Below are 27,310 nucleotides of genomic sequence, written 5' to 3'. Positions count from 1 at the left end.
CTACGGAGCCTACGGGGCTCCCCTGGACAGAGGCGGGGCTACAGATTGGGCGGGGCTTCTGTCCTGGGTGGGACAGGGCTTCTCCTGCGGGGGCGAGGCCCCTCCCAGTAAGGGCGTGGTTCTGGGTGGGCGGGGCACTAGGTAGGCTTCTACCTGCAGGCGGGGCCCCTCCTGAAGGAGGCGGGGCTCTAGGATGGGGCAGGGCTCTGGGGTAGGCTCCTCCCTGAGGGCGGAGCGCCTCCTTAGGAGTGGGGTTTCATGGTGGATGAGGCTTCTTCCTGGATTGGGCAGAGCTTCTCCTGACCCGGGCAAGGCCCCTTCCACGGGGGCTGTGGCTCTGGGTGGGCGTGGCCTGCATAGGCTTCTTCCTGTGGGTGGGGCTTCTCTGGGACCAGGCTCCAATGGGGCGGGGCTTCTCTCCACGGGTGGGACTCTTCCCTGGGAACCGCCCTCCTGATTAAGGCGTGGCTTCTGCAGGAATCCCGGCTCCAGAGCAGGGAATTCAGCCCACCAGCCCCCTCATCCCCAACCCCCTGTAAGGTTCCATCCACCCGTGTCGAGCTGGGAAGGTTCCATGAAGCGAGTCTGGTCCCCAACCCGTGCCCCTGGGATCCGAGGGCCCCTCTCCAAGCGCCTGGCTTTGGAATGCTCCAGGCGCGCCGACGCCTGTGCCACCCCTTCCTCAGCCTGGGGTTTGACCACCCACCTGACCAGGGGCCCTACTTGGGGAAAGCCTGAAGGGCCTCCCAGCCCCCAACCCCAAGACCAAGCTTAGTCCTGGGAGAGGACAGGGACTTCGCGGAGGCAAGCGACCGAGGCCCTCCCAAAGAGGCCCGCCCTGCCCGGGCTCCCACACCGTCAGGTACTCCTCCCAGAGAACTGGCCTGCTGCGCCCCAGGCCCCGCCCGTCTCTGCGCTGCTCAGCTGCGCCCCCTTCTTTGCAGCTGCCCAGCCCCTCCTCCCTGCCCTCGGGTCTCCCCATCTGCACTCCATCCAGCTACAGGAGAGATAGAAGCCTCTCGTCCCGTCCCTCCCTTTCCTCCGCCTGTCCACAGCCCCTTAAGGGAAAGGTAGGAAGAGGGGTCCAGCCCCCCAGGCTGCCCAGAGCTGCTGGTCTCATTTGGGGGCTGTTCGGGAGGTTTGGGGGGCATCAACCCCCCGACTGTGCTACTCGCGAAGGTCCCACAGCCGTGAGATGGGCCGGCCCCCTTCCTGGCCCCTCATGGCGGGACTGGAGAAAAGGTCCGCTTTCCTGGAGCCAATGGCCCGGCCCCTCCTGACTCATCCGCCTGGCCCGGGAATGAATGGGGAGGCCGCTGAACCCACCCGGCCCATATCCCTGGTTACCCCATGGCCAGCGCCCCTCAGCCTCTGCCACTGTGAACCGGCTCCCACCCTCAAGGTGCGGGGAGGAGAAGCGGCCAGGCGGGGCGCCCCAAGAGCCCAAAAGAGGGCACACCGCCATCCTCTGCCTCAAATTCTGCGTTTTGGGTTTTAATGTTATATCTGATGCTGCTATATCCACTGTCCAACGGAGTTAGACTAATAGATGTGTTGTGGTTTTTTTTTCCTTTTCTTTCTATGAAAGAAATTGTTTTAGTCATAGCTTGTGAGTTTCAAACAATGGGAAAAGTGAAAAAAGAGAAACAAGCCATGAAGGCTGTGGTCTGGGCTGGATGTTTGGTGGTGGGTCAGCACGGTGTTGAAAGAGTAGAGAAGATGCCCACTCAGGGGCTCAGGGCCCGGGTCCGGGGGCAGGGGGTGCCCCAGGGCCGTGATGGGCAGGGGACCTCCAGAGCTGGAATTCCATGGGGAAGGAATAAGGATAGCCAAGCTGAGGAAATGAGGGAACGGCCACTGGCACCAAGGCCTGGAGCAGGGTAGAGCCTCTGACAGGGAGAGAGTAGCAGGCACCTGGAGGCCCCAGGTAGGCAGCCCTAAGGTAAGGGGGTTGGCCGAGCCCCCAATAAGTCAGTAGAGCAGCAAGACGCCCACCACCTCTCCTCCCGCAGAGCCTGTACTCACTCAGCTGATACCTTAGCACCAGCTATGGATATGCCCCCTCTCTAGGTTTGGGGACAGTGGCCTGGTGGTATAGGATCAGCTGGATCCCAGCAGGACCTTGGGATGGGGCTGGCCATCAGGAGTTCCTCTGGGATCCTCACCTCGTGGGGCTGTGCACAGGGGTGCCCCCTGTGCGAGCCCCCATCTCCTTTCCCCAGCCAAGGAAGGCAGGGAGAGCCCCTGGAACGGGTGAGCCATCCTGCCGACAGGAGCCCTCATGAGGCCTTACTAGGGGTGCTGGGTGTGCCTCTGGAAACAGGCAGCAGGAGCCCAAGGGCTGTCTCAAGGCCATGCCTTCCCCGTCCCAGCCCCACCAAGGATCTCTGCTCCACTCTCTGCCCTCCCATGCCTTTCCGGTCCCCGTGCCCATCTCTGGGCCCTGACTGGATGCTCAGCCAGACCTTCAGGGCAGCGAATGCCGAGGGAAGAAGCTATGGAGATGGGGCAGCCAGGAGCAGACAGTGTACCTGCCTGCAGGCCGGGCCCAACACAGCCACCATACTCAGGCCATGTGCACGCCGGCATGTTTTAGTCTTTATAAAATGTTTGTATCTTCTTGCAAGGATCGCACTTCAGCAATATCTTTGTCATTCTGAAAGTAATGTTTCTGAATGTAATGGTGAAGAATGGTAAGTGGAATCATTACTTCCAGAAGATCACTTACATATGTACTTCATGTTTGTATTCTCATTTGAGCACCTATTCTCCAACAGCAGATGCCAAAGTGGTTTCTTTGCTGTTGGGGCTGTCTCTCTCAATAGATCACCTTATTTTATGCATGTCCTCAAATTCACCTTTAAAATGTTAACACAAATACCTGATATTGATAAAGACCTCTTAAGTTTTACATCTAAGTTTACATGGAAATACACTATAAGAAAGTGCTGTTGACTGCCTAGATTAAAGGCATTTATCTCTCACAGTAGTAATTATCTCTCCCAACCCTCTCTCCCTTGGCCTCTCCGATAACTACCTTCCCATCACAGTACCAGTTTCTTCTCTCCACTCTTCCATCAAAAGAGATAACCACTGAGGCAAGAGGAAGACCTTGTCAGGGTTACTTCCTAACCTCTTAAGCTAAATAGGAGAAACTTGTGGTAAGAACAGAAAGCTAAACATTAAAGGAACAAGAAAAAATGATCGGCCGGGCGCGGTGGCTCACGCTTGTAATCCCAGCACTTTGGGAGGCCGAGGCGGGCGGATCACGAGGTCAGGAGATCGAGACCATCCTGGCTAACACGGTGAAACCCCGTCTCTACTAAAAATACAAAAAAATTAGCCGGGCGTGATGGCGGGCGCCTGTAGTCCCAGCTACTCGGGAGGCTGAGGCAGGAGAATGGCGTGAACCCGGGAGGCGGAGCTTGCAGTGAGCCGAGATTGCGCCACTGCACTCCCGCCTGGGCCACAGAGCGAGACTTCGCCTCAAAAAAAAAAAAAAAAAGAAAAAAAAGAAAAAATGATCATTGTGGAGGGCTTGAGGAACTATCCTCTTAAAAGAAATATTTCTCCTCATAAATTTCATACCATAGACCAACTCTGCCAGATACTTTTCTTGTCCTGAGTTTTGATTCTTGTTCATTGTGTCAATATAGCTCCTCTACAAAGCCTCTTATTAGCGTCTTTTCTTCCCTCATAGGGCCTGGTCACTGCTGGTTCTATAAGCAACAGTTGGTAGGGAAGAATCTAGAGCCAGGAGACCTATAACAAAACTAGAAACATGGGAGGAAGAACATTTACAGCAGTGAGTCAAACAGCTCAAGAAAGTCAGTGCTGAGGATCTGGACCCTGTAAAAATATTCCAAACCCTGAAAGTCACAGCAAGATTTAAGATGAGATCCAAGTAAGAGCCAGGGAAACGATGATAAACCAGAATCAAAATCTATGTAGACAGTGCTACATAGAACTCAGAGGAAGGCAGGATGTCGAAAGTCCACTCAGATAGAAAATTAGATGTGCATGGGAACTCAAGGAGTAGGAGATCAAGTAAGAGCCTTGGACAATAGGAGAAGACTTTGATAACAGAGTCAGCATTTTTATTTTTGACTGAGCAATTTTTTCTATATTGAGAATTTTTTCTTTTTAATTTCTACCAGGAGAGCTTACTTTTGGTTTCTCTGATTAGTTCTCCTCAACCCTTCTTAACCTCTGCTGCCTCCTTCCTGGGTATAAGAAACCCTCTCCTGCTATGTTAATTTCCAAAGCTTCACGAGGGAACCCTCACCTTTTATTCAGCCAGACGCCTGACATAATAGGTTTGTCCTCATTTTCCTTTCTCTCTTATTGTATGAAATTCTATTTATTTTCCTCTTTGAGGAAATTGTGCCCTCAATCTAATAAGCTCTTCCTTGTCTTTTTGGCATGCCTAGCTTCTCATAATTCATTTTATTTATTCCTTCCATCTTTTTATTGTGGAAAATATATGTAAGAAAATTTATCGTCTTAGCAATTTTTAAGTGTAGAGTTTAGTGTTATTAAATACGTTTAAAATGTTGCACAACCATCACCACCATCCATCTCTGTAACTTTTTGTCTTGAAAAATGGAAACTCTATACCCATCTCATAATTCACTTTGAAGTGGCTTTTACTCACCACTCTATTTAAAGTAGCTGCATCATTCACTTCTTATATCTCTCCATCAGATTGCCATGTTGTGTTTTCTTTATAGAACTCACTTCCATCTGGTTTATTTTCTGTTTGTCCACTCTAAGATGATGTTATTCATCTTGTTCACGTCGTATCCCTTGTGTCTAGAACAGTGTCTGGCATGTAATAGACACTCAATAAATATCTTTTGAATGTGAATGAATGAGAAAGAAAAATTTGTGACCTGCTTTTTCATTTGTTAGCATTTGTATATGATTCATTGTATATTGGCTAACTTATTTCAATGAATTTATAGATTAATTAAATCCAACCACGCCCCCACAAAGAAATTTTTCTGCATTTTTATATGCTGAAACTAGTTTATATCTTGATTCCAAAATAACTTGTTAAAATATATAGTTTAAAACCTTGTATATATTATAAACTTAGCTTTGTAATATTAAGTATGAAAGCTGCAAAGATAGATAGTCTCAGAAGAAGAAGAAATGTATAAATTTCGGGGAGATGCTGTGATAAATAGACTAGACTTACCTTTGAGTTCCTAGCGATACCTACCTGACAGCTTCCAGCTGGAAAATCTGCTTGGCAAGGAAAGGGGAATATGATTATTGCTGAACTTCCAGCTTATAGGGACTGTAAGAGGGGATGCATGACCAGGGAATGAACCATAAAAAGGAGAGAAATTGGACATTTAAATTTTAGAGGAATTAGATGAGATCTAAGTATAATTTGAAGATATGAAAGAAAGAGCAAATCGAGAAAGATGTAGGAAGTGATGGGAGGGAAGAGATTATGGATGTAAGACTTCTAAGTAATGGGGAGAATCAAGGATACAAGATAGGTTAAGAGGGAAGACAAAGATTTAAGAACATGTTTTCACCCAGACAGGGGAGCAAAGGAAGAAGACAGAGGCTGAGCGCAGTGGCTCACGCCTGTAATCCCAGCACTTTGGGAGGCCAAGGCAGGTGATCACGAGGTCAGGAGATTGACACCATCCTGGCTAACACGGTGAAACCCCCTCTCTACTAAAAATACAAAAAAACACAGCAGGGCATGGGGCATGAGCCTGCAATCCCAGCTACTCGGGAGGCTGAGGCAGGAGAATCGCTTGAACCCGGGAGGCGGAGGTTGCAGTGAGCCAAGATCGTGCCACTGCACTCCAGCCTGGGTGACAGAGCAAGACCCATCTCAAAAAAAAAAAAAAAAAAAAAAAAAAAAAAAAAGAAGAAGATAGGGTCCCATTTAAAGAAAATATGAGGTAAAATTCATATAATATAAAATTGACTATTTTAGCCATTTAAAGTATACAATTCAGTGGCTTTTAGTACATTCACAAGGTTGTACAACCATCAGCACTATCTTAATTTCAGGGCATTTTCATCACTGCAAAACAAAATCTCATAATCATTAAGCAGTCATTTCCCATTCCTTCCTCTCCCAGCCTCCTGGCAGCCACTAATCTACTTTTTGTCTCTATGGATTTGCTTATTCTAGACATTTTGTATAAATGGAATCATACTATATGTGGTCTTTTGCGACCGGCTACTTTCACTTGGAATAATGTTTTCAAGGTTCACATGTGTTGTAACCTGTATCAGTACTTCATTCCTTTTTTTTTTTTTTTTTTTTTTTGAGGCAGAGTCTCTCTCTGTTGCCCAGGCTGGAGTGCAGTGGCGTGATCTCGGCTCACGTTATGCGATTCTCCTGTCTCAGCCTCACTAGTAGCTGGGACTACAAGCACTCGCCACCACGCCCGGTTAATTTTTGTATTTTTAGTAGAGACGGGGTTTTGCCATGTTGGCCAGGCTGGTCTTAAACTCCTGACCTCAGGTGATCCACCCGCCTCGGCCTCCCAAAGTGCTGGAATTACAGGTATGAGCCACCACTCCCTGCCCATTCCTTTTTATGGCTGAATAAATATCTTATTGCATGCATAAACCACATTTTATTCATCCATTCATCCACAGATGGATAATTGTGTTGTTTCTTCCTTTGGCTGTTGTAACACTGCTGTGAATGTGCACGTACATATATTTATTTGTGGACCAGGATAAATTATAAAATGTCTCTCCTGACTCCCTTTCTGTGCTCTTCTAATAATTTTGTCTGAATTTTAAATTTAAAAGTTGATTACAAATATGTGATAAAATCACAGTGTTAAATATTCAGAATAACTTATTCCATTGAATTTTAAGGGATTTTTCTTTTTAAAAGTAAAATTAGATTTTCACAGACAATTACAAAAATAAATTCCCCTCTTAAATCATCCTGATTTAGTTCCTTGACACTAGTGGCTAGAATTCTGCTTAATTCTTAATTCTTAAAGTGTCAAATTATTTTCATGGGCCATGGGAACCTCTACTATTGATTTGATCCAACAGAGACCCTGCTCTCCTTACCCAAGAAGTCTTTGCTCATTGAGGAGAAAGATGTTCTGGTTATCTGAGGTTGAAACTTGAGTACATTTTTACTTGGACACCTTGATGTGATTGATATACTAATGCAATACTATTTTTCAGTTGTTACTTTAAAATAAGACTGTAGAAGTTAGATGTTTAATCTGCCATTATATTTTTCATTTCTGTGGGAATATGAATTCTGAATTCCTACTGATTTGGATATTTTTTAAACTAATAAATTAGCACTATTGCTATTGAATTATCATTTTGCTCTACATTGTATTACTATAGTTTTATGCCTACATCTTACCCCACGGCGCTTCTCTTCTTTCACAATGGTCTCTATTTTCTGTCACAATCAGCAAGCTTCCCGTATGTGATGTTACTAAATGTAAATTTTGACCTCTCTGCAAATATTCAATAGGTAGGATATTTATCCCCATGAAAGTTGACCCTGTATCCCCCATCCTCACCATTCTGATTTCAGAATTGGACACTGTGCATCTTTGCACAGACTGAGCTTTTCAATAATAATGACTATGATCATAATATGCTAGTGAAAAAAATCAGTCAAACTTTTCATAGGTTGGGTTTGTATTGTACGAGTTTGTTATCTGGAGAATGTTTAGTCTCTTTAAACTTAAAACTAAAATCTAAAAATATAGTTTGGTTCTTATGGATATTTGGTTTTAATTACAGAATATTCCTGCATGGTTCTTTCAGGTGACAGCCTCTTCTTTTTATAAGCTCCTTTATCAGACGTAACCTCCTCAAAAGCAAAGACTGTCATACAGATTTTGTAATCCCCTGCAGTGGCTAGCCAAGTAGCCTGTGGAGAGTAAGTGCCATTCCTCAGTAACAGGTTGTTAAAATTGTTTACAGTAGCCACTGAGCTTTGGATTTGAAATCCCAAAGTGAAATGCCAAATATACAAATGTATTCAGAAGAAAAGATTGTTTCATGATTGTTGGAGTGGGATAGGGAGGGAGGTACTGCCTTCTTACCCCAGATCTAAAGGCCATGGCAGAGGGGTTGTGGCTCACTCCACAAATAGAGATGTATCTACTCGGATCGGGGGAACTGTAGGAGAGAATATGTGAAAGCCACTTCCTACGCCCAATACGAATGAGTTGTCTTTAAACATCTGCCAGGCCCAGACAGCTCTCCATGCAAGTGCAAGTTCACAAAGAAGTTTTCTACTCCTGTCCTATTCCGCCTTCCTTTGATCCTACTCTGGAAGAATTAGAAACTGGCAAACTTGGGGTGCAAGCATAAAAATTAGGTGTCTCATCTCCTTCCCCACTGTGGACTTCTAGCCTACAGAAGTTCCTAGCTGAATGAAAGACCTAGATTTTGTACTATCTCATGTTTGGGATTTGGATTGAGACCAGACCAGAGAAGAGAATCATGAGCCTAGAGCTGAGATACTATGTTGGAAATACCTTTGAGGCCGGGCGTTGTGGCTCACGCCTGTAATCCCAGCACTTTGGGAGGCTGAGGCGGGCAGATCATGAGGTCAGGAGATCAAGACCATCCTGGCTAACACGGTGAAATCCTGTCTCACTAAAAATACAAAAAATTAGCCGGGCGTGGTGGTGGGCGCCTGTAGTCCCAGCTACTCAGGAGGCTGAAGCAGGAGAATGGCGTGAACTCGGGAGGCGGAGCTTGCAGTGAGCCGAGATCGCACCACTGCACTCCGGCCTGGGCAACAGAAAGAGACTCCGTCTCAAAAAAAAAAAAAAAAAAAAAAAAAGAAAAAGAAATACCGTTGAGCCTTCCAGCAGGTGGGATGACAGTAAGCAACAGTCTATATAGTTGGTAAATGAAGTGAAGCCTTGCATGTTCCTAGGTGAAATCACCTGGGAATAGAATCTAAAATGAAAGGTGAGAGAACCTAGCATACTTGGTCTTGGTTTTGAGGAGCTCTCAAGTTCTGTACAATTATCAGCTCTTTTTTCAGATTGTAGGTACCTTTTATAAGTGTGAAAAGTACACTAACTTTAAGTATATAGACAGTATAAACTTTATATATTTGTTTTCACATAAAAGTTGTCACAGGTGGATGTGTTTCTACTTAGAGACAGAAACGCATAGACATGGATTTCAGTCTGGGCTGGTAGTCATTGCTATCATTAATTTTTCAAAACGCTATCAAAACAGATGTGAAATTTGAAGGCTTCTTTCCCCACACTGTAGTAGGTCAGGCCCTACCACTTGTTTGGAGAAGAAATAATTGTTACTTAATAATGTATGTATAGCTGTCTCTAATGCTTTAAAAGGAATCTGTCGAACGTCATCCAAGTATTTTCTGTCCTGCTTCAGCTCCCCTTCCTCACAGGATTAGTTCGTGTGTTTTTTGTTGTCATTTCAAAGTGGTGTCAGAAGTGATTTAGAGAGGTTCATGATATTTTATTTGAAACTGCTGGTGCTTAGATGTTTGAGAAAATCAACGTTTTAGTGTGGATTAGAATTAAATATTCATCAGAAAATCACTCAAGGTAATTTCTAAATTACATGTCAAAGAGATGCAAAAATGCAAGTACTCATGTGGTTATTTTAACTTTCAAATCTGAGTTAGATTTTTGTTAGTAATTATAAAATAAGTAAATAAACTTCAGTAAAATTGGAGTTCAGTGACTTGAGTTAGGAGTGATTAACTTTTTTAAAGACGGACACAAATAACTTGAATAGCTATAATTTGCTTTCTTTACAAGTGGGGGTTAAAGGTAGAGGACACAGGTTATACTCTGGTTTTTTCACTGCTGTTAAACTTAACGCTAATGTTAAGCAAAACGAAGCAGTTTTTGTTTTTTCCCTTCTGTACATTGTGCTTCCATGTATTAAAATTCATATTTGATTTAAAATAAACAATACATAATTTGCTCTTAAAGCAAAGATAATTTAAATATTGAGGAGTTCAAGAGAATATTAAATCATAATTCTTGACAATTATAGTTATGTTAGAATTAAATATTAAGTAATAAGGCCATCTAGTGGTAAAATTTTCAAGTTTTAGTGAATGAGAAAGTCTGATATCTGTTTCACTAAATATGAACTTTAGAGCTTATCAGATAGCTGTACTATAAGACCATTAAAACTTTATGTCTAGAAAATAGTTTAGCCTGAGGTAGCTTCTCCTTATAGAAAATGAAGGCTCTCTGGTTATATCCTAAAGATCCTGTCTGCAAATTGCTCATTCAAATGCATGATATTTTTCTAGATTGTAATAATCAGAGCCACAAACAATAACTATAAAGAATAAAAATTGGGAACACAGTGGAGATTTAATAGCAGAATAGAATGTTAATATTTATATGCCTAAAATTTTTCCAATCTATTCTGTGACATCCAGAGCCTATTATGTGCCAGGAAATGAGTAAGACTCAGGTCCTGCCCATAAAAGAAAAGCACGCCATTGTTTGTCTTTGTATTTAGAACTTTTCAGAAGTGCTGGACATTGACAACTTGCTTTTTGAAACAATTAATCTTAAATAGGCCTGGAATCTGCATTTCAAACAAAGGTCTCTAAGGGATTGTTAGGCAAATACAGTTTGAGAATTATGCTATCTACTGTACAATTATACAATAAAATGGCACCTTAGAAAATTTTATGCGTAAATGTAACTCAGATATGTAAATGGTAAACATTTGCTAGGGAAGGAACAGATAAAATCAGCCACATGTTTATGGTTTTTCAACAAGTGTCACAAAAATAATAGAGCAAAGAAGCTGAAAAGAAACTGAAGAGATACTTTTTTCTAACTCTTTGCATTGTTGTAGTGTTTAACAACATTATTAAATCTTTTTTTTTTTTTTGAAACAGGGTCTCACTTTTTTGCCCAGGCTGGAATGCAGTGGCGTGATCTCAGCTCACTGTAACCTCCGCCTCCTGGGTTCAAGCTATTTTCTTGCCTCAGCCTCCCAAGTAGCTGGGACTATAGGCGCGTGGCACCACGCCCAGCTAATTTTTGTATTTTTAGTAGAAACAGGATTTCACCATGTTGGCCAGGCTGGTCCGGAACTCCTGACCTCAAGTGATCTGCTCGCCTCGGCCTCCCAAAGTGCTGGGATTACAGGTGTGTGCCACCACGCCTGACCTATTAAATCTTTTAACAAATAAAATATGTCTTGAATTTTTTTTTTAATCGAACAGGACATTTGCTAAATGTTAAAAAAAGGATAGTTACTTTCGGCTAGGCATGTTGGCCCATGCCTGTAATCCCAGCAGTTTGGGAGGCCGAGGCGGGCGGATCACCTGAGGTTGGGAGTTCGAGACCAGCCTGACCAAAATGGAAAAACCCTGTCTCTACTACAAATACAAAATTAGCCGGGCATGGTGGCGCATGCCTGTAATCCCAGCCACTCAGGAAGCTGAGGCAGGAAAATCGCTTGAACCCGGGAGGCGGAGGTTGCGGTGAGCCGAGATCACGCCACTGTACTCCAGCCTGGGCAACAAGAGTGAAACTCTGTCTCAAAAAAAAAAAAAGGATAATTACTTTCACATAAGCTGTGACTGCCTGCTTTCGTTTCTAGCTATCACAATTAGCTGTTACTGTCATTCAAGAAGTTTTCCTTAGTTTTGAAATTAACTATTAAAATTAATTTGGAATATTTTTATTTGCCTCTGAAGTTAATTGTACTATTCACGTATTAATCTTGTGTTCAGACTTTTCATTTTCATTTATAAAATAATTTTTCCCTCTAGGTGTTTGGAGTAGATGACAATCAGGATTATAATAGGCCTGTTATCAACGAAAAACATAAAGATCTAATAAAAGATTGGGCTCTCAGTTCTGCTGCAGCAGTAATGGAAGAAAGAAAACCACTGACTACATCTGGATTTCACCACTCAGAGGTATACATCTCTTCTGTGTACCTATTTGAATGCATAAAGTATAAATTCTTTTTTGTTTTTCTTGTGTGAGACAGAGTTTCACTCTGTTGCCCAGGCTGGAGTGCAATGGCAGGATCTCGGCTCACTGCAGCTTCTGCCATCTGAGTTCAAGTGATTCTCCTGCTTCAGCGTCCCAAGTAGCTGTGATTACAGGCGTGCACCACCATGCCCGGCTAATTTCATATTTTTAGTAGAGACAGGGTTTCACCATGTTGGTCAGGCTGGTCTCGAACTCCTGACCTCAAGTGATCCACCCGCCTCAGCCTCCCAAGGTGCGAGGATTACAGGCGTGACTCACCACACTCAGCCTGAATTCTTATCATTTGTAAATTACATTATTTTAAGCAATTAATGTATCTCCTTGTAAAATGCTTCTAAAAACTAAATTTTTATAAATTTATTTTCTAATGAAAGCCTAAAGCAATTTTGCAGTAATTCAACTTTAATTTTTATTAGGTTTTAGAAATATTCATTTGTCAATGAGGAAAATATTAGGTTTCAGTAAGCAGTTAATGAGCTATATGCTCATGGTTCTGATTGGCATTATGAGATAAAACAAGAAACATATCCTGCTTATACTTTCTTAGAAGTATATGTTTCCTGTATATCATACCAGGAAACATGTACGAGGGCACTGCCTGATAGATACAGTTTATATAACTCAGTAACTGCAAATACAGTACAGCCCGGGATATAATTAGAATAATATGAAATTAATTAAGGATTGCTTGCTTAAGATAATTACAGAGTCAGTAGGTATAGTAGAGCTAGAAAGATCTGACCCAGAGCTGCCACTTTCAGCTCAAAGCTTTTGAATCAGTCACTTCTCCCTTATCTTCTGTTTTCTCATCTACACAAATGGCATTTTTGATAAAATCTATTTACAGAGAATTTAACGAAGTATATAAAGCATCCAGCATAGTACTTGCCTGAGATTTATGCACTTAACAAATGTTTTTTACCTTTATCAGAAATGATATTAGAATTTCATACCACATTGATGTGTCAAAAAGAAATGTAAAAAAGTATCTAAGGCATAAGTATTAATTATTATTTATTCAGAAAATAAGAGCTAACCTTCAATGGAAGCTTTCGTTCTCTGACTCATGCTATATTGTCTCTCAGGAAATGAGCTAATTTGTAATATACAAATATAAATTAATAGAAAATAGAAAATAAAAGAAGAAAACAAAATATAAAAGAAGAAAATCAAGGTATAAATAAAGAAAATATAAATAAAATGTTACATTTGTAGGAAATATAAATAAGATTTGTTTCTTACATACAGGTAAATAGACCTATATGTTTGTTTATTAATGTTAAAATTGTTTCTTTATATGGCCTATTTCCTGAAAACTGTCAAAGCAATTACTGTATTTTAGTGCTCATTATTTCCCTGTGATTGGGAGAATTTTTATTCTGGTTTCTGTTTTATGAGATACTTAATTTACTTATTGAAAGCAGGTAATAGTTATTTGAGGCAATATGTTGCCATTCTGAATAGCCCAGGAATGGTTTTGGTAAATGTGAATTTAAAGACTCTCTTCTTTCTTCTCTATTCCTTCAACCCCTGCCAAGCAAAAGCTATAGCCCTGGTAGGTTCCCTTGTAGGAATTACCTAACATTACCTAACAGGACATTTAGAACACTCTTCACAGAATGGTTTTACATACGCGTGTGTCAGTGACACTCATACTGTTGGTATTCTTAGCATGGTCCACATGGCTCTGGTACCACCTTCACTACTCAGAAATGTGGGCAGGTAACAGAAAACCTTGGATGGGATTAAGGATGCAGCAGGCTTTGGTATCCTTAGGAGGCTTCACTGTATGTGTGTCATTCTCTATACTTACTATTCTTTTTTTTTGAGACAGAGTCTCCCTCTGTCACCCAGGCTGGAGTGCAGTGGTGCCATCTCGGCTCACTGCAACCTCTGCCTCCCGGGTTCACGCAATTCCCCTGCCTCAGCCTCACAAGTAGCTGGGACTACAGGTGCATGCCACCACGCCCGGCTAATTTTTGTGTTTTTAGTAGAGACGAGGTTTCGCCATGTTGGCCAGGCTGGTCTCAAACTCCTGACCTCAGGTGATCCACCCGCCTTGGTCTCCCAAAATGCTGGGATTACAGGTGTGAGCAACCACACCTGGCCTATACTTACTATTCTTACCTACTATTCTTGAAATCTTATAGTGATTTATCTATTTGAAGTCTTCACTTCTTCAGTGTTTAGCTTGTCATTATTAATGTATTAAATCTGGCACTTTTTTTTTTCTTTTTGAGACGAAGTCTCGCTCTGTTGCCAGACTGGAGTGCAGTGGCACGATCTCAGCTCACTGCAACCTCCACCTCCTGGGTTCAAGCAATTCTCCTGCCTCAGCCTCCCGAGTAGCTGGGATTACAGTCATATGCCACCATGCCCAGCTAATTTTTGTATTTTTAGTAGAGACAGGGTTTCACCATGTTGGCCAGGGTGGTCTCGATCTCCTGACCTCGTTATCCACCTGCCTCGGCCTCCCAAAGAACTGGGATTACAGGCATCAACCATCACACCCAGCCCAAATCTGACACTCTTAATAAAATATTTGTTGTGACTAGCTGGTAATAAAGTTTCCGTCGTAGCTTTCCACTCCCTAGTTGTCATTACAGTTTTCATATGAAGCCTTGGCTTGTCTTGGATTTTCATTGAGAGGTGTCATTTTTAGTAACATAGTTTTTTTCAGAGAAGATCTTTATTTTCTAGAGAATTTTTATTTTATATAAGAGAAAATGTAATCAATGATAATATAGCAAGGTGAGGTTTAATTATGGGTTTGTATGACAAGTTAATGTGACTAAATGAAATAGTCTTTCATGAGACTCAGATATGACCAGGCTGCATGATTTTGTTTTCTTATTTTTCTCCTTTAGGAAGGCACATCTTCATCTGGAAGCAAACGTTGGGTTTCACAGTGGGCTAGTTTGGCTGCCAATCATACAAGGCATGATCAAGAAGAAAGGATAATGGAATTTTCTGCACCTCTTCCTTTAGAGAATGGTATTCTCTTTCTCTCTTTCATTCTTTATCCCTTTTTTCTTCTCTTTCTCCATTTCTCTCTCTTTCTCTTACTCTTCTCTGCTTTTTTGTGAATCATATATCAGTTGTTATTATAAAAAACAAGCCAAATCTATATAGTAAGAAGTAAGTTAAACCTAAATAAACATATTCACATATTCTCATGCTGATAAATGAATTTATTTTATAAGTAAAAGGCTGATTTTTATTAGATATTGTATATTTTGAGGGATTTGAAGCAGGGGACAAATTCAAAGTGATAAAACTCTTTTTTGAGAAATTTTGTGGACTTCGTAAGTTGAGACTTCCTAAGGACAGGTGGACAGACACCAGCCTGGATTTAATATTTTATTCCGAGGCACTTTTCATTTTAGTTGTAAATTTCTGCTGTTGAAAATAAGAATGGTTTTTAAATTTTGTCTTTACTTTTAAATGAAAATTCTTCCTACTCTTTCTGATATGCTGATATCTTAAGATATGATTTTGACTAATGATGCAGCTATTATTCAAGTATAATCTTAACTGAAGATAAGGAAATAATTTTTAGATGAAGCATATATAGGTGTTTGTATATATTACATAGAAAGATGAAGCACATATATATTATATATATAAGTTAAAATTTAAAAATAAGCTGAAGACAGGTCCAAACGATTTCATTCATAAATACAACAGATATTTATTGAGTGCCTACTTCATGTGGTACATTTAGTGAAAAAGAAATTAATAATCTTACAAATCTATGTAGTATGATTTTTATTACCTTTTATATTTCTGTGAACAGAAATATAAAGGCTTTTTAAACAAAATGAAGTTGTGTACCTTCAAGGATTTCATTATTACTTTTTGTTCATTAGTTTTCTAATTAACAATAAGACCCTGAAAGGAGGATGAGGAGATGATGGTCAAAAGGTACAAAATCTCAGTTAGACAGGTGGAAGAAGCTTTTTTTTTTTTCCTGAGGTCTACTGCACAGCATGGTGAATATAGTTAATAATATAGTATTGTACATTTTAGATGTTCTCATCACAAAAAGTGTTAACTCTTTGAGGTGATGAATATGCTAAGTAGCTTGATTTAATTATTTCACATTGTATTTATGGTCAACATTTTATACACCATAAACATATACAAATATAAATTGTCAACTTACAATAAAAAATTTAAAAACTTATCCAAGTTGAAAAATAAATACTCACTTATAGTTAAAAAGCAAAAAGACGCTTTCCGGCGGTGACGACCTACGCACACGAGAACATGCCTCTCGCAAAGGATCTCCTTCATCCCTCTCCAGAAGAGGAGAAGAGGAAACACAAGAAGAAACGCCTGGTGCAGAGCCCCAATTCCTACTTCATGGATGTGAAATGCCCAGGATGCTATAAAATCACCACGGTCTTTAGCCATGCACAAACGGTAGTTTTGTGTGTTGGCTGCTCCACTGTCCTCTGCCAGCCTACAGGAGGAAAAGCAAGGCTTACAGAAGGATGTTCCTTCAGGAGGAAGCAGCACTAACAGCACTCTGAGTCAAGATGAGTGGGAAACCATCTCAATAAACACATTTTGGATTAAAAAAAAAAAAAAAAAAAAGCAAAAAGACCCTCAATGAGATTTTGTATGTGGCTTTTATCTGTTTTCTTAATTTCATTCTGGTTGAAAATGGAAATTTGTTTTGTCTCAGGCTTGTGGCACCCTAAAAATCTGTTTTAAGAATTTTGTAAGTATTAGAAGTATTTGAGGAAGCTACATAGCAGTGTACTAGAAAAGCTACATCATTTATTTATATTAGAATCTAGAAGTTATTGATAGTATTACCAAAAATTCTTTTGAGGGAACAGAGTCATTTGGTTCATATAAACTGTGTTTAGGAAACAAAGAAACCAGACAGAAGGCTAGATAAATTTACCAAAGAATCTGTTATAAAATTATTAAGTATTATCTGTGAAAAGCAAAGTTCTACCCTTGTTATAAAAAATAATAGACCACTTAGCTTTCATGATCTCATTTCTATGTCATCATATTTAAATGAACTTATTTACATAAGCTGATAAATCCACTTAAATAATAAAATGTTTTTGTTAAACATATTGAATGTATATGAGGAGGGGGCGGTATGAGAAATACTGGAAAAATACAAAAGGGTAAAGTAGCCATTACATTCTAGATGCTTCAGTTAGCACTAAGGAGATAAGATATATGAAAGAAGAAACAAAACAAGATATAACATGATTAATGACTAAATTAAAGTTAAATCTATCAGTTCAGTATGGATTTTCCTCCATCACATCCATTGTATTGATATGATATTTAAATACTAAACTTTTAGGATTATAAAGAGAAGAAAAAGACCCACAGAAGCTACATCTAGTATCTTTTCTCCATTTATCCCTAAAAGATTAGGAAGCTTTATATGTTAATTTATATTTCCCTGAAAAGATGTTTCCCTTTTCTCAGAAATACATTCCATTTTTAATAGTCAGGAAAATCCTTAAATTTTCTCAAATTCTCTCATGTGGAAAAATCAAAATATATATTTTCTCATTGGCTTCTACTTGAAAAAAAAGAAAGGGATTTTGTATGTCCACATGTGGCATTAATAACCAGAAGACTATAATTTAAAAATTCCTCAATTTATAAAATTTTGCTATGTCCTAACTATGAAAAGTCTGCTGTTACATACTTAAAAATTTTTAAATTATTTTAATCAGCTATAGATTTTTTTAAAATGTTAAAAGTTCTGCATTTTTCACTTTACTTAGGAAATCCAAAATTATCATTCTTTCAAGTAGATAATACTTTTTAAAAACTAGATATGTTGTTCTTCTCTACTATGTAGTTGAAAATATAGAAAATAAACAATGTTTATTTGACATTCTCTGTATAAATCTACAATAGATTCTGGTTTTTTGAGCAAACCTCAAGGATGGAAAGTTACAAAAGTGAGAATGAACACAGTGAACTTCCCTTCTATAAAACACATTAAGAGGAAAGAAGAGCAATATATTTAGGTTTAAGATCAGATGACCCTTTTATACCATTATGACTATAGTTAATAACAATGCCTTGTGTATTTGAAATAGCTGAAAGTAGATCTTAAATGTTCTCACCACAAAAAAGATAAGTACGTGAGGTAATGGATATATTAATTAGCTTGACTTAGCCATTCCATAATGGTATACATATATCAAAACATCATGTTATACACCACAAATATATATAATTTTTGTCAATTCATAAATAGAAAATTAAATATATGAAAGGAGAAAAATGATCAGATGACTCTAATTTTCATCTCATACAATTGGCCTTCCTGACTTCTCTAGGAATTGCTTATTTATGCATCTTGAAATTGTACTTGAACTACTTAGTCACAATGCTGGCTCGTTTGTTTTGTATACTTAAGTCATTTTTAACTTACATCTCAAAATGTAATGTAATATAGCTGGCCCTCTCTATCCATAGGTTTTGTATTAGTGGGTTTTGCATCTGTGAATTCGACTGAGGATTGAAAATATTTGAGAGGGAAAAAGAAATGATTGTGTCCCCACTGAACGTGTATTGTCTTTATTTTTTTGTACTTATTCACTAAGCAATACAGTATAACAACTATTTACATAGCTTTTACATTGTATTAGGTATTATAAGTAATCTAGACATGATTTCAAGTATATGGGAGGGTGTGAGTAGGTTATATACAAATATTATACCACTTTATATAAGGTACTCAAGCATCCTTGGGATTTGGTATCCTGGGGGAATAAGGGGCCTGGAACCAGTCTTCATGGATACTGACAGACAACTGTATGATGCTCCTTTTATTTTTATTTTTTTTGTCTTAATCAATTCCTTCTTTGTGGTTTTTATTTTATAGAGACAGAGATCAGTGAGTCTGGCATGACAGTGAGAAGTACTGGCTCTGCAACTTCCTTGGCTAGCCAGGGAGAGAGAAGGAGACGAACTCTTCCCCAGCTTCCAAATGAAGAAAAGTCTCTTGAGAACCACAGAGCAAAGGTTGTAACACAGAGGTCAGAGATAGGAGAAAAACAAGACACAGAACTTCAGGAGAAAGAAACACCTACACAGGTATACCAGAAAGATAAACAAGATGCTGACAGACCCTTGAGTAAAATGAACAGGGCAGTAAATGGAGAGACTCTCAAAACTGGTGGAGATAATAAAACCCTACTTCACTTAGGCAGCTCTGCTCCTGGAAAGGAGAAAAGTGAAATTGATAAGGAAACTTCTTTGGTAAAGCAAACATTAGCAAAACTTCAACAACAAGAACAAAGGGAGGAGGCTCAGTGGACACCTACTAAATTGTCTTCCAAAAATGTTTCAGGTCAGACAGATAAATGTAGGGAGGAAACTTTTAAACAAGAATCACAACCTCCAGAAAAAAATTCAGGACATTCTACAAGCAAAGGAGACAGAGTGGCACAAAGTGAGAGCAAGAGAAGAAAAGCTGAGGAAATTCTGAAAAGTCAGACTCCAAAGGGAGGAGACAAGAAGGAATCCTCCAAGTCATTAGTGCGACAAGGGAGCTTCACTATAGAAAAACCCAGCCCAAACATACCCATAGAACTTATTCCCCGTATAAATAAACAGACTTCCTCTACTCCTTCTTCTTTAGCATTAACATCTGCAAGTAGAATACGAGAAAGAAGTGAGTCTTTGGATCCTGATTCTAGTACGGACACAACCCTTATTCTAAAAGACACAGAAGCAGTAATGGCTTTTCTAGAAGCTAAACTACGTGAAGATAATAAAACTGATGAAGGACCAGATACTCCCAGTTATAAGAGAGACAATTCTATTTCACCAGAATCTGATGTAGATACAGCTAGTACAATCAGTCTGGTTACTGGAGAAACTGAAAGAAAGTCAACCCAAAAGCGAAAGAGTTTCACTAGCCTCTATAAAGATAGGTGTTCCACAGGTTCTCCTTCCAAAGATGTTACAAAATCATCATCTTCAGGTGCTAGGGAAAAAATGGAAAAGAAAACAAAAAGTCGTTCCACAGATGTGGGTTCAAGAGCAGATGGTCGTAAATTTGTTCAGTCCAGTGGGGGAATAAGACAGCCTTCAGTAGACTTAACACATGATGACCAAACCTCTAGTGTACCTCATTCTGCCATCTCTGATATTATGTCATCTGATCAAGAAACTTACTCTCGTAAACCTCATGGACGGACTCCACTTACCTCAGCTGATGAGCATGTACATTCCAAACTGGAAGGAAGTAAAGTAACGAAATCTAAGACTTCTCCGGTGGTATCTGGTTCATCTAGTAAATCAACCACCCTTCCAAGGCCACGACCTACCAGGACTTCCCTCTTGCGCAGAGCACGACGTGGTGAAGCTTCAGACGTGAACTTGCCGATGCTGACAAAGCATCTGTTGCTTCTGAAGTATCCACAAGTTCTACATCAAAATCTCCCACAGGAAGGCGTAACATCTCTCGGATTGATTTATTGGCTCAGCCTCGTAGAACACGACTTGGCTCACTGTCAGCTCGTAGTGACTCTGAAGCCACAATTTCTAGAAGTAGTGCCTCTTCGAGGACCGCAGAAGCCATCATTAGAAGTGGAGCCAGACTAGTACCATCAGATAAATTTTCTCCTAGAATTAGAGCTAACAGTATCTCTCGACTCTCAGACTCCAAGGTCAAAAGTATGACCTCAGCTCATGGCTCTGCTTCAGGTAAATTGGATCCAGATTTCTAATAGCATTAGCATGTTGTATATTTGGGGGCTCTTTTTTTTTTTTTTTTTTTTTTTAAAAAGGTAAGGTTCTAGTTGTCTTCCCAAGATACTCATTCAAAACAAAAGTTATGATATACGGGGCAGTGGCGGGGGTGGGGGTGGGGGGTCTATAAAACAGTTTTATTTAGCATAGTAAATGGAAAATCAGAAGTTATATATACTTCCAGTTAGAGTCCTGGCGCAAAATAGTGATTTCAAAATTAGGAATTCATTGAGCTGATTTAGGAGTTTTAATTTTCCAGTTGGTGATATATTTGGAGGTGTGTGTCAAAATTAAATTATCTGGAATTATCTGGTTTTAAGTATAGGAATTAACATTGTGCTTCTAAAAGCATGTGTTTAACCTTTAAATATCCTCACATAATTCAAAGCCCTTAAGAACTTGAAGAAAAGCAGTATATGCTTTATTACTCCTTTCAGAGTTAAATGAAATAATCAGTGTTTTGTTCTTTTTTTCCCCTACCCATTTTGAAATGTCTCACATACTTTACCTATACTTTTTAAGGTTAAATCTGTTTATAGTTGGAGCAGGTGAAAACTAACCTTAATTTATTTCAGTGGAAGAAGATGGATTCATGGGGAATCACTCAGCATATATTGGCCAAACTGGGCTGTAGAAATTTAACTGGTTATGAGCATTATCTCACAAAGTGCTGTTATATCATTTAACTCTAGTAATTAGGTGTAATTGAATATAATAACTACAAAAACTACTTACTTTCCACCAGAATTTAACTGATGCTGTTATATTTGTTTGCTTATGTGCTTTGTATTCAGAGCTGAAGCCATTGAGATACATGTGTGACCAAAGAGTGATGAGGTGGATATTTCTTTGTGTCCTATATGCATGTTCTCATTACTTCGTAATGAGCCTCATATGTGGGAGTGGCTGCAAAGGCCAGTGTGGGAGGCCAGCTGTTACAACAGACTTGAAGATGTGTGATTATTTTCAGTAGGCAGACATCTAAGTAAGCCCTAAGTCTTAAGAGTGGAGGGGAAGTTGATATGAAATTTTATCTTTTTATTTTTGATTGGTTTACATCTACCACACCATATCCTACAACACCCTAAAGGAACAGTACTTTGCATATGATACTTTTTTCACTTTTCTTCCTCTTTTCACTGCTGCTTTCCTCCACTCCATTCACCTGTATCTCTTTGCTGGTCAGTGGGTTTGGTAATGATGGTCACTGTCTATGGTAGAAATGGACGTAGGGTGAAGCCAGATAACGTATAATCATGATTCCAAAAAAAAATAGACAACATTTTCCTTATTACCCCAGTCCTCATTTCCACACTTGAAGCTTTGGTTCGTGGTTCACAAATTTTTTGCCAAATATTTTAAAACTAACTACTACATTTTGGTTTATTTTCATTCTGTTTTTGGTTATGGCTATACTTCTTCAATTCACATTTCATCTGTGCTGCATTTCCTGATGAAATTTCTTCTGCTGTACTCCTTGTTTTATCACCTCAGCTCCATTAAGATATGTATGTATTTTCCTGTCTTAACATAATTTCTATGTTACCAGGTAGCTTGGAGTACCTCTTAACACATGATGTGCTTTTATTCCTCGATATTTAGGATAAGGCGTGAGATGCAAGCTAAATATGATTACTTCAGCAAGTCTAAGAAACAACTGTAAGATGCTATATATAAAGACAGATTTCATTTTCTGCTTCTTTGAATACAGAACTTGATAAATATTCAGTTTTCTGTGTCCAAAAATAACCTTGAATTGTGTATGAAATTCCCTAGGACACATTGATGTATATGATTTTAGTCTTTTCGTACTTACTAGCAGTATATTAAATAATTAGAATCATGGAATTTAAAAGTTAGAAGGGTTATTCCCTTAAGGGAACCAAGGCCAAGAGAGGAAATAACCTGCCCTGGGCACATGGCAGTGGCAGGGGCAGAATAAGAATCAAAGACTTTTAATCCCCAGCCTGTTGTTTTTCTACCGTATCTATTCTAGCTCTAAGAAATAGTTTCAGTGTTTACTTGTATGCAAGCTTCCAGAAGACAGCTAGAATCTACTGGATTATTATCAGGAGTATATGCAAGGTCAATATACAATATAAAGGTTTTGGTATTGTTTACTAAAATCTTTGCAGTTCTGATGTTTTACCCAGTTTATATTCTCTATTCCACCTTATGAGTGTAAAGCCACATTGTAATCTAGGATTGTATATTCAGATTCTCTCAAGATACCCACTTATAGTATTAGATCTTCTCTAGGACAGTGGCCAGGATCTTTCCTTCAGTGAGAACATACTATAATAGCTGTATGGAAAAGGTGGTCAAACAAGCAAACAAACAAACCTACCTGTTTGATTTTGCTGATTTAGGTGCCTTTGATATTATAATATTTCTGTTTAAGATAATTGTAATATTTTGAATGGAAAAAGAAAAGAAAAATTTTAACTTTTGAAACATGATTTAAAAGAATGTTAAATCATGCCGATCAGTGTTGCTGTGCACAGTATAAACTTTAAAGACCTTGGAAATAATCTGAACCTAGCACTTGTGATATTGTCCCAATTGGATATGTAAAAATAATTCCATAATGTTTCCAATTCCATATTTTAGATGATGTCTCTAAAATATTTTTAGGCCAGCACAGTGTTTCATGCCTGTAATCCCAGTATTTTAGGGGAGGCCAAAGTTGGAGGATTACTTGAGCCCAGGAGTTCAAGGTGCAGTGAGCTGTGATCACACTACTGCATTCTAGCCTCGGACAAGTGAGACCCTGTCTCCATTAAAAAAAAGATTTTTTAAAAGAAATGTATGTGATAAAAATAGAAGATTGGAAATCTCAGATTTAGCAATATGAAGAGAAGAGTTCTGTATGTTTCTCTGATGTAATTTGCAATTTGCTTCTAGGAGTTTAACTAGTTTTTTTTTCCCCAAAACATTCTTTCAGTGCTTCTTTTTTTCTTTTTCTTTTTTTTTTTTTTGAGACGGAATCTTGCTCTTGTTGCCCAGGCTGGAGTGTAATGGCACAATCTCGGCTTACTGCAACCTCTGCCTCCTGGATTCAAGTGATTCTCCTGCCTCAGCCTCCCCAAGTAGCTGGGATTACAGGCGTGTGCCACCATGCCCGCCTAATTTTTGTATTTTTAGTAGAGGAGAGGCTTCACCATATTGGGCAGGCTGGTCTGTCCTCCCGTGTCAGCCTCCCAGAGTGCTGGCATTACAGGCATGAGCCACTGCGCCCAGTCTCCTTCAGTGATTCTTGATATCAAGTTGTAACTGAAATATCCAGATTTATTTTCACAAGATATATTTAAATTTAAAGACCTTGAATTATCAAAATAAAGCACTTGGTTTTCATTATGTTTTAAGTGCACATTTTAGAAAATAAAAACATTATGTTAATATCCTTAGAATTTTTTTAGACTGTTTGCAGTCCCTTTTTAATTCTAATCTTCAAAATTTATAGGCAGTAGAAATTAAATGTTAGACATGCATGGCTTGAATTAACTCTTTCTCCAGGTCAAAGGACAAAACAGAGCATTGTCAGCAGTTTTTCTCCCCAACTGATCTTATTGCTGAATGCTCATAAATATACATTCAAAACATGTTTGTGGTAATTTTCCACTAAAATATTCTGATATTGTATGAAGATGCAATGTGTGTTTTCTGAAGCGTGTTTGCAAAATCTATAGTTGTATGTTTTAATGCCAACAAAGAAATTGGAACATTCACAGAAATATAATACTAACAACTCTTTTTTCCCTTTTAAGTCTCTAGACATCATAAATGATAGTATATTTTTGTAGTGAATATAGTAGTTTAGTACTACAACACAAGAGGGAATGTTGCCTATTTTATAATTAAAAAATAAATGTTGTAATGAATGCTGTAGCTCTAGCTACAAGCTTAATCAAGCCCATCTTGGAACTTTCATTTTAATATATATGCTGTCTAGGCCTTTACTAACGAATAAGTCTCTTAGAGATAGGCATTTCAAACACCTTCAAATGCCTTAGTAATGTCAACCCATCAAATGAGCCTAATAATATATTAAGAAAATCAAATTTATTTTTATAAATTGTTACTTAAGCTGAATAAAATTCAAGAGAAACAAATAAAATTTTTCTTCAACACAGGTAGAAATCAGAAAAACTATCATTACTTGAGAAATTTAGGATGTCTTTTTAAAACAACTTGTCCGGGCACGGCAGCTCATGCATATAATCCTAGGACTTTGGGAGGCTGAGGCGGATGGTTTACCTGAGGTCAGGAGTTCGAGATCAGCCTGGCCAACATGATGAAACTCTGTCTCTACTAAAAATACAAAAATTAGCAGGACATGGTGGCAGGTGCCTGTAATTCCAGCTAATTTGGAGGCTGAGGCAGGAGAATTGCTTGAACCTGGGAGGTGGAGGTTGCAGTGAGCCAAGATGGCGCCATTGCCCTCCAGCCTGGGTGACAGAGGGAGACTCCATCTCAAAAAAGAAACACACACACACACACACACACACACACAACCTTACTGGAAACAAAAATGTAGAATGTATACAACACTTGGAATATCAGAGAATTCGTTTTGAACTCTGGGAGTCCATAGACCTGGCTTATCCTTTGATTTTAGCAAGGTAAGACCTCTCTGGGCCTGTTTCTTCTCTTTAAATGGAAGAATTTAGACACATGTCAAAGGCCATTCTTCTCAAATTTTATGAAATAAGTAGATGGGGGAAAATTTAAAATATTTTAACTTGAAGTTTATTTGGTGTTAATTAGCAGGTGATAGGGAATTTTCTTTAGAAAAAAAGGTTAGGTAGCTGCTATAGTTTGGAAGCAAATGTTAAGAAAGCAAAAGTTTTGAAATAAATTCTTTGAGAAATAACAGGTTAGAGGGCCTAGCATTGAACTCCCTTTCCCAGTCCCTTCTCCACCAGTAGCCATCATTTCATTCAGTCTCAGCTCTGCTCTTTGTCGTTACACAGACTGTGTCCAGAGTTAACTGGAGCTTTTCTTCATAGCATCCCACGTGTGATATGTTTTCCACTGGCAAAGGGAGCTCTTAATTACTTAATGATTTTTAATCACATTTTTATTTCTCTGCTGTATGCTGATTATCCAGTTTCCTCCTCAATTTTAAAGAGCGTACCTAAAGATATTACCTTTTACTTTTTAAAATATGCTGTATTCGTTTGATTTTTTTCTTTTTGTTTTGTTTTTGTTTTTGAGACAGAGTCTGGCTCTGTCACCAGGCCACAGTGCAGTGGTGCGATCTCAGCTCACTGCACCCTCCGACTCCAGGGTTCACGTGATTCTCCTGCCTTAGCCTCCCGAGTATCTGGGATTACAGGCGCGCACTACCACGCCTGGCTAATTTTTGTATTTTTAGTAGAGTGGGGTTTCACCATGTTGGCCAGGAGGGTCCCGATCTCTTGACCTTGTGATCCGCCCACCTCAGCCTCCCAAAGTGCTGGGATTACAGGCGTTAGTTAGCCACTGCGCCTGGCCCCTGATTGCTTTTAAAAGATATTATTAGTAGCTTTACTATGCCTACTGACTTCTAGGTAGACCAGCCTATGAAAAGAGATGGAAAGTTTGTGAAAAGGAAGTTTTTCTCGTACTTTTTTCCTCAAAGTGTAATTGCATTTTGATCCTAAGCTCAGACTATTAAAAGTTGATTCTAGCATGGCTCTACTTATATGTGATCACCTGACATTTAACGTATATTAATAGCACTTGGTACTCAATTTCTCATTCTGCTTTCATGTAGTCTGCCACGAAATATATCAGCCATCGATGCCATTCTTTCTAAGTTACCTCAAAATTAACTGTCTTAGTTTTATCATACTTACGTTTTCATATGTTCTGCAGTTATTAAAGCTCTTTGTTAATTGCTTTTCTTTTCTCTCTAGTTTCCAATCATATGTATAGTGACCATAGTTGCCTAATCAACAATCAGGACATTTGATGTAACAAATGATTTTTTTCTTATTTATGAACACTATTGTAAGATAGCACAATAAACACACATTTAGCATTTAATGAAATGTTTTTTTGAAAAGTACAAATTTGTTTACACTATTTCTGATTTTGCCTGCCGTATTTCTTAAGTTTTTTCTAAACCTCTTTACTCTTGTTCTAAACTTTTCCTAAAATTGGTTTCAAGTCTCAGGATCACTTCAACTCACGGAAGTTTTTATATCTAGAAACGAGTACATTATCACCATGGTAAAAGTATTATCTATGTTAATAAATTATCTTACAGTGTTAAAATCAGAAATTATATTTAAGCTCCTCAAAAAGGTCTATGACTAATTATCTAGTATATGCATTTGCATACACTTTTACAGAGAGCCATGAACTTTCTGCATATGTTCATTCTGTCATACCTATGAATGAATCTAGTTCCAAACATCAGGATCTGCAAATAGGGGTGTGAATAAGGACGAATCGATAGGCTCTAATTTATGGCATATTCCTCATTGTAGAGTTCTCTGTTTCTTAAGCCAGTTCTGGTGGCAATATATGCCAGTTTTATCTGAGAGCAACCTCAGCCTTAGAGATCC

At 39.1% G+C, this 27,310-nt stretch overlaps 2 protein-coding genes across 2 annotated transcripts in view; both read left to right on the top strand.

Annotated features, from left to right (window-relative positions):
- The first annotated feature begins 11,777 nt into the window (after positions 1–11,777).
- LOC129531985 (centrosomal protein of 170 kDa-like) overlaps positions 11,778–27,310 on the top strand; it is a 49,785-nt gene continuing 34,252 nt past the window's right edge. Inside the window, 4 exon segments of the mRNA XM_063708027.1 lie at positions 11,778–11,923; positions 14,870–14,996; positions 18,883–20,376; positions 20,379–20,711. Coding sequence (XP_063564097.1) covers positions 11,876–11,923; positions 14,870–14,996; positions 18,883–20,376; positions 20,379–20,711 — 2,002 coding nt within the window. The 5' untranslated portion in view covers positions 11,778–11,875.
- Positions 16,239–16,608, top strand: LOC101132158 (small ribosomal subunit protein eS27). The gene has a single exon (XM_019025085.4). It carries the CDS (start codon positions 16,272–16,274, stop codon positions 16,524–16,526), a length of 255 nt encoding a protein of 84 aa, XP_018880630.4. The 5' UTR covers positions 16,239–16,271; the 3' UTR covers positions 16,527–16,608.

The sequence above is a fragment of the Gorilla gorilla genome, chromosome 1 (genome assembly GCF_029281585.2).
Source record: "Gorilla gorilla gorilla isolate KB3781 chromosome 1, NHGRI_mGorGor1-v2.1_pri, whole genome shotgun sequence".
Classification (NCBI taxonomy): Eukaryota; Metazoa; Chordata; class Mammalia; order Primates; family Hominidae; genus Gorilla; species Gorilla gorilla.
The sequence above is the reverse complement of the archived record's forward strand: the minus strand, read 5'-3'. Positions and strand labels throughout refer to the sequence as shown.

Excerpts from the sequence above, each read along its gene's own strand:
- LOC101132158 (XM_019025085.4), top strand. The coding sequence starts at position 16,272 with ATGCCTCTCGCAAAGGATCTCCTTCATCCCTCTCCAGAAGAGGAGAAG.